This window comes from Eulemur rufifrons, chromosome 29, assembly GCF_041146395.1.
Source record: "Eulemur rufifrons isolate Redbay chromosome 29, OSU_ERuf_1, whole genome shotgun sequence".
In the NCBI taxonomy this organism is placed as follows: Eukaryota; Metazoa; Chordata; class Mammalia; order Primates; family Lemuridae; genus Eulemur; species Eulemur rufifrons.
Genome location: NC_091011.1, coordinates 88,251,975 through 88,262,462, shown reverse-complemented (window position 1 = coordinate 88,262,462; position 10,488 = coordinate 88,251,975). Strand labels below are relative to the sequence as shown.

At 44.5% G+C, this 10,488-nt stretch overlaps 1 protein-coding gene across 1 annotated transcript in view; it reads left to right on the top strand.

Moving 5' to 3' along the window:
- Nucleotides 1-2,881: 2,881 nt before the first annotated feature.
- Nucleotides 2,882-10,488, top strand: part of KDM7A (lysine demethylase 7A) — a 73,377-nt gene continuing 65,770 nt past the window's right edge. Inside the window, exon 1 of the mRNA XM_069461791.1 lies at nucleotides 2,882-3,075. Coding sequence (XP_069317892.1) covers nucleotides 2,882-3,075 — 194 coding nt within the window. The remainder of the gene's footprint in view (nucleotides 3,076-10,488) is intronic.

The following is a 10,488-nucleotide window of genomic DNA, read 5'->3' as shown; positions in this document are numbered from 1 at the left end:
CTTAAAACTAGCTACATTTCCAACTGGAGGGTCAAGTAGATGGAGCAGAAACGCACAGAAGTAATGCTAGCATTCTCCTCACTGAATCCTGTCAGGTGGCATGTGATCTCGATTTGTCCATTATTGATGGCACTTGATCACCTGAGTAAGATAGTGCCTGCCAGGCTTCTCAACACTAAAATTGCTCTAGTTCCTTTTGTAATTAATAAGAGTTTTGCAGGGAGATACTTTGAAACTATGTAAATATTCCAATCCTTAGCGCAATTTCAATTTATATATTTACTTAATCTATAGTATTCAATAGGTTAAAATACATGACCTTTTTTTATTTTGAAGCTCAATTTATCCCTGATTTGGCCAGTGGGACACAAGTTGGCCCCTGTCATTTTAACATGCCCCATTATTCCTTGAGCATGTCCTTATTTTCTGGTATAACTAGAGGCTCCAAGCTCATCCTGTACTTTCTCTTCTCTTTTTCTGGAATCAATTACTTTTCCAAGAAGAAAACTTAAGTGGAGAATGGTATTTAGAAGCCAAGATCTAGGCTAGATGCTCTCATTGTTTCATGTGTCATCACTACTCCCAGATCCTCTCAATGGATAGAGTACATATGTACATATGTATCTGTATCTATTTCTACAAATAATAATAGATTGAAACCTCCATTACTAGTCCACTATCAAAAGGTTCATTCTAGTTTTCTCATTCCTTATTTGTAATTCTCTCCCTCTACAGTGAGAAATCTGGCTCCCATTTTCCCTAATATATTTATAGTCATGTGCCATATAATGATGTTGGTAGTGGTCCCATAAGATTATATTTTCACTGTATCTTTTCTATGTTTAGATACACAAATATTTATCATTGTGTTACAATTGCCCACGGTATTCAGTACAGTAACATGCTGTACAGGTCTGTAGCCCAGGAGCAATATGAGGAAATTCTCAGAACTATCCCTGATGTTAAGTGACATATAACTGTGCTTATTTGACCAAATCCTTATATAACCAATCTTTCATTGCCTCTGCTGCCCCTTCCACATATCCCCATGTTGACATCCCAAGGCCAGGTGGCCCCCAGAGAACAGGGCACATCAAGCCAGTTTTATTCTTGGATGCTCTCCTCACCCGGACTCTAACACGACAACACACACCCTCTACAAAGTACATTTTAAAATACATAGCTCCTTTGCTTCTTACAAAACCTCTTTGAGTAATTAAGGAAGGTATTATTATCCATCATTTTTTTTTTAAACAGATGTTTAGGGATCTAGTTCAAGAGAAATGAAGTGACTGGCCCAAGGTCACACAGCTTATGTGAAGCAGCTGGCTCTTTCCACTTCACTAATCTATGATGCCCCTAAACATATGCCAAAATTACAGTAACTTTTCTTTTTTCTCCAGTAGAAATATGTTTCAAACTCATTCAGTGTGTGTGGTCAGCTATAATGTTCAAGTTTTTCTTTTTCCGTGATAACGTGTGCCCAACAGTGATGTGTTAGAAAAAGGACTGTTTGGGAAACTTAAATTTCAGTTCCAGCTCCAATCTATGAGACATTAGGCAAGTTACTAGCTTCCCTCAACTATAACAAGGAGATTAAAACAAGGAGATTATCTGTCTGGAGGTGGGTGAGATGGACAACCCTCCAGCCTCCACTTACATTATTTAGGGAGCTGTAGGGCTTTCCCTGGACACCTGCAGAAATTCAGCTACAAATTAACAACCGTTCCAACTCTCGTAGTTATGATCTCAAGGCAATCTTTTTCTGTGTTTAATATTTGTTAGCTGTCTTTATTCTTCAGTTTATCATCTCACATTTGGCTCTCAATTTCATCCTTCATTCAAAAATTATTACTGACAGTCTATTATGAACCAAGTCCCTTTCGATCCGCTTTTTGTAGTATCCCTCTTCCGAGGGAAAAGTCATTTAGAATTTTACCCCTATCTTCCCAACTTGGGAGTCGAAAGCATTCGCAGCTAAGTCTTGTTATTTATAAACACGCCGGTTCTTCTCCATCCCTCTCTCCACCAACCCCATTTCAAGGGTGGTCCCTATCGGCGGACAGACATAAATGAATTTCTCTTAGGGACAACCCTCTTCCACCTAACGGTGGCTCCATCAACACGCTGGTTTCCTAGCTGCTCGATGGGAATTCGGGTGGGATGTTTTCCAAAGTTTGAGTGGATTCCACCGCACATTCCTCCACCTGGGAAAGGCACAACTGGCCCGGCGTGGCACCTCGGCAAGGACGCACGCAGGTCGCGGGGCCGCATCCCCTGTCCTCAGCCGGCGCTTGCTAATTGATTTAAGACTCTCCCCCAGCCGCGAGGTGACCCTGGCAGGCGGAAACTTCCTCGCTTCCCCTCCTCTGAACACAGACGCAACATTTGCCCTTTTTCACTCCGCAGGAACTTCCCCCGGCCTCGGCTTTCACTCCGAAATAACCAAGCAGGCTCTTCGGACGCTCCCGCCGTCCTCCTCCGTCCGCAGCCGCGCGCCCGGCCCCTCCGCGCGTGTCCTCTCGGGCAGCCGGCTGCCCGGCTCGCGTGCCCTTCAGCGGGTCCCTCCGCCCGATGGCCGCGGAGGGGAACCGGGAGCGCGCCGACGGCCGGAGGACGTGCGCGAGTCGCACGGCCCCGCGCCGAGCGCCGGAAGCCGCCGGGCCCGGGCCTCGCGCGTCGCGCGCGTCGCGCGCGCCGCCTCCTCCCCCTGCGCCCGCCGTCGCGGCCTCGCGCGCGCGCACTGAGGCGCCGCCGCCGCCGCCGCCGCCGCCGCCGCGGCTGCTGCTCCGGCTGCTGCAGGGGGCGGCGCTGGCTGGCGGCTGCGCTCGCTCCAGTCGGCGAGCGGAGCAGCGAGCGAGCGTGTGAGTGTTTTTTAAAGATGGCCGGAGCGGCGGCGGCGGTGGCCGCGGGAGCAGCAGCTGGAGCCGCCGCGGCAGCCGTGTCGGTGGCGGCTCCGGGCCGGGCCTCGGCGCCCCCGCCGCCCCCGCCGGTGTACTGTGTGTGCCGGCAGCCGTACGACGTGAACCGCTTCATGATCGAGTGTGATATCTGCAAGGACTGGTTCCACGGCAGGTAAATAAACCCCCTCCAGCCCCGCCGCCGCCGGCCACCGACCAACCGCCGCCGGCCGGTCGACCGGCCGCCGGTCCGCACCTCCCTCCGTCCGGCCGCCGCGCCGCGCCCAGCGCCCAGGGGGCCCCGGCGCGGAGCCCCCGGGCTGGGCAGCGGGGCCCCGGACTCGCGGAGCGCCGGGCGGGCTGCTGAGGGGAGCGGATGAGCTCGCCTGGCCCGGGCGAAGAGTCGCCACAACAATCAGGAACAAAGGGGGCCGGCGGAGAAGTTGGCAGGGGGAGCCCGGGGTGAGGGTGTGCGGCCGGGCGGACGCGGCGGGGGCGGCGGGCAGAGCGCTGGCCCGGTCCGCAGCCCCTCGCCCGGCCGCCGCCCGCCCCGCCCCGCCCGGGGCTCCGGCCCGGAGTCGCCGCCCGGTCCGCCGCCCCGCGGCTCTGTCCGGCCGGCCGCCGCGCCTTCCTTCCTTCCGGGCGGCGACGGGCTCGCTCCGGCCCCGCGTCTCCCCCCGCCGCGGGTCCTCGTCGCGCCCCCTTCCCAGTCTTTATCAAACTTCCTCGGCCGGTGGGACGGGGGCGGCGGTGGGCCTGGGAGGCGGCAGGTTGGGAAGGCGACCGCGCCAGCTAGCTCGGCGGGGCTCCGCGGAGTAAACAGAGCAACAGATGAGGCACTCTCTCGGGGACTTGAAAGGTGTCGGGGGGAGTTGGGGTCCTGGGACCCGGCGGGCGGCAGGTTGCCTCGGGTCGTGGCCCGCAACCTCAACACACCCCCTGCTCACCGGGGGTGGGGCGGATGGAGTGGGCGGTGGGGGCCCGAAGGGACTGCTTCTCCTCAGACCCCCTGCGTCGCCCTCGCGCCGCGGCTCAAACTTTATTAAGAGTGCAGTTGCCGTCGCCCGAAGGCCGGCGACAGCGGGCGGCCGGCGGCGGTGCCCGGGGGCCGGTGAACTTGAGTGGGCCGGACGGGCGCTTTGGGGCCGGCTGGCGGCGGTGGCGGCGGCGGCGGCGGCGGCGGAGGACGTTGCCCTCTGATTCAGCCGCCGCTGCGCTCCGGGTTTGACGTTTGAGAGAGCTCGGGCCGCCTCCGCAGCCAGGCCGCCGACTCGTGTGTTTTGTAATCAAAGTGTGAGGCTAATAAAGGGCGGCGCCACAGCCTCTTGACTCCGGCGTGGGAGGGATTCGCAGGCATTTAAACAAAGAAACTAGTTGGGGTTGGGCTCCTAAAGTCCTTATTTGGGTGTTGTGGCAAAGCCTGCGGTCACATTTAGGTGAAGCAGGTTTCCCGGGCCCCGTTTGGTGTTGTATCTTGGCGACAGCACGCTCACGAGTAATAGCAGATATGGTGACTGTGATTGTAGGAAGTGTCTTTTGATTGACAGCAGGACATTTAAATACAGCCTCCGCTTCCCCCTCCCCAATTTTACAGAAACACTACACGACCAGGCCAGATGTCTTAGTCTCCCTCTACTGGTCCAGGGAGAGAAAACCATTTAAATGACAGTGTTCTTTTCAGTGTTTAGTGTTAGGTTTTACTTAATTTTTAAGTACAGTTAGTTTTACTTAATCAGTTTTCACGTTAGACAAATCTAACAACAGAAAACAAGATAGAACACATTATCACTTTAAAAGAAGGGCAGCGTCCTTGTTTTGTACAAAGATAATCTTTAGCAGTCTGGTACCACATATACCAGATTCTGGTATATGGTTGGGGAATATTACTACAATTTTGCCACTTGTAATTAAGAATAAATTATCCAGAGTGCTTTTTTATTACTCCAGACTGGTGTTTTTCTGTATTTTGATTACATGTAAAAGTGAAATTTGAAGATGCCAAATTTTTCCAGTTCTATTTTCTACATCCTCTGTTCCCATAACATATTCTAAGCAACCAGAATAGAAATTATCCAAAAATTTAGGTTCTAGTTAGACTAAAATCAGAATCTCTGGTGATTATGTAAATGCTTATTTTTTCAAAGAACTATTTTATGAAATTGAGTTGAGGCGTTTTAAGCTGCATAAGAAATTTGTCCCATTATGCAATGTAGAGATTTGATAGATTAGTAAATTTTAGACTAGAATTTTATTTATCTTAGCTTAGGTAACTTAACCCTGTAACCATGAAAAGCCTCAGGTATTTTATGGAGAATTTTGCAATACATTTAAGTATTAATTTGTAAACAGGAGCAGTTGGGGAGGTACTGAAGAGGGCAATGGGAAAGGAGGGAGAGCAAGGACAAAACAACTATGCTGTCTCTGCTTTGTCACATAAATTTCTGTAACTTCGTGACTATGGAGGTGACTCTAAAATAGGTCCTTTTGACCATCAATTCTTGAGACTTTAATGTGGTTCAGAGGTCAAAAGTTAGAAAATTTAGTGATAGTGCTCTGCAGTATCATTTTAGTACATTTAATTCTTAATGAAGTGTTAGTAATTTGAGGTCTATATGTTTTTCCTTTGATGAATATTTAATGTTCATTGTACCATGAAATGAGTGATTATTTTTTTGAACCCAGCAAAATATATCTTATGTATTAATTATTAAGCAAGTATTTACTTCCATGAGAATTGGCCCCTAAAGGACTAAGTTGTATCTTCAATCCCCATGCTCCTCTACTTTCCTTTGGTTTCCAGAGGTGATCCATCTGCAGAGGAGCAAGGGGGAGTAGGAGGTTGGATACAGAGAATTACCTTTGCCTGGATAATTTCTTGATAACTTTATTTCTTAAAGTAGGAGAACTTTTTAAACTCTGAACATATGTAAATTTTAGTTTACTCTGCCTAGAGTTCCAGACCTTAAGGAAATCTGAAACATTGTTGCCCTAATTTTTTCTGATGAGAAAAGAGGCCCTTCCTTTATGCTTCTCAGTCAGGTGGTAGGGTGGGTGGAACCAACTTCTTCCAGGTCAGAGGCTGTTAAATTTTGGCTCCATCCTGGGTGTTCAGGAATTCCCATCGCTCAATCTGGCTAAGTCTTTTTGCAAGTGAGAGGAGAAAAGAACACTTGCTAGGCCAGGTCACAATGTATAATTGATACCCTAGGGGCAATGAGCTGAGAAATTAACAGGATTTTCCTGGGAAGGTTCCTTCCCACCTAGAGATGGAGTTCTCCCTCTCTGAGTTCTCAGTGGAAATAAGACAATGGAAAGCTTTCCTGATAATGCCCTGCCCCCTAATCTCTAGGCTAGATGTCTTTCTGTAGTACTTTTATATCATCCTGTACAAAACTGCGTCATTTCCCTAATTAAATTGTATTACAGTATTGTCTTCCTGTTATGATGTAAACACCTTTGTTTATTTGTCTTTAATCACATATTCTTTTTGGTTGATAAAAACAATAAATTATAGAAAAATTAGAGGCCGGGTGCGGTGGCTCACTCCTGTAATCCTAGTACTCTGGGAGGCTGAGGTGGGAGGATTGTTTGAGCTCAGGAGTTTGAGACCAGCCTGAGCAAGAGCAAGACCCCATCTTTACTAAAAATAGAAAGAAATTAGCTAGACAATTAAAAATATATAGAAAAAAATTAGCCAGGCATGGTGGCACATGCCTGTAGTCCCAGCTACTCGGGAGACTGAGGCAGAGGGATTGCTTGAGCCCAGGGGTTTGAGGTTGCTGTGAGCTAGGCTGATGCCATGGCATTCTAGCCTGGGCAATAGAGTGAGATTCTGTCTCAAAAAAAAAAAAGAAAAGAAAAGAAAAATTGGAAAGTGCAGAAAAATATAAAAAATATGAAAATACCCATGTCTTCCAGAGATCACCACTGTTTTAACATTTGAGTTATATGTATACCCTTTTTAAAAAATAGGAATTTATTTTGTGCTTTCTACTGTTACCTTTTTTCATTAATGTATGCTTTTTCCTATATCATTAATGTTCTTTGAAAACATTTTTAGTGACTGTATAGTGTTTAATTCCACAGAAGTACAATATATTTGAAAATCATTCCCCTATTGTTATTTACCTTGTTCACCACTTTTAAAAATATCTACTAATAATGACATGATTGACATCTTAAACAAATCATTGGGGGCATCTCTAATTATTTCCTTAGAATAAATCAAATTAGTTAATACATGTAAAAACACTTAGAAGAACACCTGGCATGTGTGTTCTTAGTAAGACATTTCTTTGAACAGGTATTATTGGTCAAAGGATACAGATGGTTTTAAGCTTCTTGTGCCTATTGCCATATCACCCTCTAGAAAGGCCATTCCAATTTGTACACTCACCAGTAGTGCCCACTTTCTAATTCCCTGCATCTTCACCAGTCTAAGATACTATTAACCCCCATTCTCCCAACAAGCGGCCAATCTGTAGATCAGTGAATATTTCCACCAGAAGACATGCCCAAATGTTCAAGGCAACACTATTTATTTTGTCCCCAAACTGGATCAACCTGTCAATGACAGTAGATTGGATAAATTGGTGTATTTATAAAATGGAATGCTACTCAGCAATAAAAAAGAGTGTACTACTGATGCACACAGCAACATTGCTGAATCTCACAGATTAAGTTGAACAAAAGAAGCCAGACACAAAAGAGTATACTGTTTGATTCCATTTATATGAAGTTCAAGTACAGGCATAACTGGGGTTAGAAGTCAGAATAGTATTTACCTTTTTTGGCTATATTAACCAAGAGGGAGTTTCTGAGGTGCAGGACACGTTCTATATCTTGATCTTGGGTGGTGGTTACCTGAGTGTGTCCAGGTGTAAAGATTTGCTGAGCAGCATTTGCACTGAAGATTTTTTTAAAAACTATTTAATGTTTGAAGCATACTTTAATCACTAAAATGAAAAGTTTAAAAAATTAAAAATTTGCCTATTTGGTAACTGACATATAGTATTTTTAATTTTGTTTCTTATTTCTGACTTGAATGGGATTGCCTCTTGTGTTTTATGATTAAGTATGATATTGACTTTGGTCAAGAATTTGTAGTATACCAGGTACTATTCTTGGTGCTAGGAATATAGCAATGAACAAACAAAATTCTTGTTCTCTTGTAACTTATATTCTAGCAGGAGAAGAGAAATAAGCAAATATATGACAAATGAATGGTAAGTGCTATGAGTAAAAATTGAGTGAGGGGGAAAAAGGGGGGATAGGGCTGGTGGTAATGCTACTTTCATGTGGTGTGATAATGGAGGGCCTCGAGGAGACATTTGAGGACAAGTGTCTAGGGAGAGAGAGCTAGGCCAAAGGAAAAAGAAGTACATCCTAAGGCTGGAGCATGTTTTTCATGTTCTAGAAAGAGAAACAACATGCATGTGGAGTGAAGTGGGCCAGGGTTAATATTTTGGATTTTAGTCTGAGAAGATGGTTTGCTTTGAGTGGATGAGTAAACGAGTTGATGAGTTGACGTAACCTTTAGAAAGATTGTTCTGGCTGCTATATGGAGATAGACTGGAGGAAGGCAAAGGTGAGACCCGGGAGGCCAGCAAGAAGACTATTGTAATAATCCAGGTGACAAAGGATTTTGGATTTTCTAGTCAGTTTGGGTAATTTACAAATGTCTTATATTAATTTCTGTTCCTGAAGCTTGAGTCAGTGAAGAGCTTAGTTCATGGAGATAGAAGAATTTTACCTAGAATAATACTATTGGATGGGAATTTATTAGGTATTTGCTCTACAGAGCCCCAGGAACTCACTGGAACATTTATTGAATGTTTTGCTGAGTGCCCGGCACTATTCTTAATTTCATTAGATATTTATTAACTCATCTGATTCTCACAGTCACCTTGTTGTATAAATACTATTATTATCATCCCATTTTATAGATTAGGAATCTGAAGGCTAGAGAGTTCAGTAACTTTCCAAGGGTTGAAAAGCTAGAAGTTGAGAGAGCTAGTATTTGAACTCAGGTAGCTAGCTAAATCAGGGCTCATGTTGTCAACAGTATGTGGTACTGGGTCTCCTTTTCGTCCTCAGCTACAGCCAGCCTCAGGAAGAGGATTAAATTTGAGCTGTATGTCTCTATCTTGGCAGTGCATAGATGAACAGAGGTGTCAGGGTTCCACAGAAAGATGCCCACAAACATCTTACTGTTTTTGTTATTTATTAAAATTATTTTCTTTAGTATAAATATGTAAAAATTATTATAACTGTTATAGTGTGTATAAAATATTTACTTGAAAAGTTTTATAATTTAACTCTGCTTTCATCCTCGTTATAAATGGATTTCTTATTGGAGTGTATTTTTTTTTTAAATTGTTAGAGATGGAATTATTTAAAAAATTTGTTTTATATACAGTTCTTCATGACTAAGTCTGTTGGTGTTGTAATATAAACTTACTAGCTGAACATGTATCTTTCCATAAGAAAACAAAAAACTTTTTCTTGAACTTCTTCAATTTTTTTGATGCAATGGCATATCATAGAATATGAGTATTTGTGTGTTTTACTTATAAAAGTTTTATACATTGATACTCAGTTTTGGCTATTGAACAAAATATGTTGTGATATAGGAGGCTTATCTCAGGCTGCTTGGAGTTGTGGGGCATAGTTTTCTCATCAAGCTTTTTTTAAACCATGAGTTTGGGGCAGATTTCTACTCTCATATCCTTTATTTTTAGGTATGAAATTGAGTTTTCTGATCATCCAAGGGGAGGAATGCTTTTATTTTTGAAGACTTGAAGTGGAAGCTCATGAGTAATAATAAAACAGGCATAGAAGCATTTTATTATAAAGCAAGCCTTGGTTGATTTGAACAACTTAAATTCCAAGATAATTTGCACAGTTTTTGAACAGCTGGCCGGTGCTGATCTTACAGCTGCTACTAAGTTTTTGGTTCTTTTGGAAGTTACATTTTATTACCGTAGTGATAATTTCCCATTCATAAAAATACTACATTTTCCTGTTAATTATAATGTGAATTAAGGGAAACTTGTATGATTTTCATGTATATTTGTGTGAGTCCTGGTTCCTTTTTATTGGTTTAGAAACCAAGATCTGCAGCCAGGCGCAGTGTGTCACCGATCATAGTACTTTGGGAGGCCTAGGTGGGAGGATTGCTTGAGGCCACGAGTTTGAGACCAGCCTGAGCAAGAGCGATACCCCATCTTTACAAAAAATAGAAAAATTAGCTGGATGCAGTGGTGTGCGCCTGTAGTCATAGCCACTCTGGAGCCTAAGGCAGGAGGATTGCTTGAGCCCAGGAGTTTAAGGTTGCAGTGAGCATGATGGAGTGAGACCCTGTCTCAAAAAACAAAAACAAGAAAACCCCAAGGTCTGGCATTAGGTGGGCTCATTGTTTCTAGGCCTTCTTGGTAGACAGAGACACACACTAATGGCACACAAGCATGCACATCTGTATTTGTTTTTGTATCTATCTATGTTAAAAGCAGTGTGTTTTCATAATGATACCTTTGATTCTAATCCAACACCTCAGGGTTCATTTTAGCCTTCTTCTTTACTTACTTGT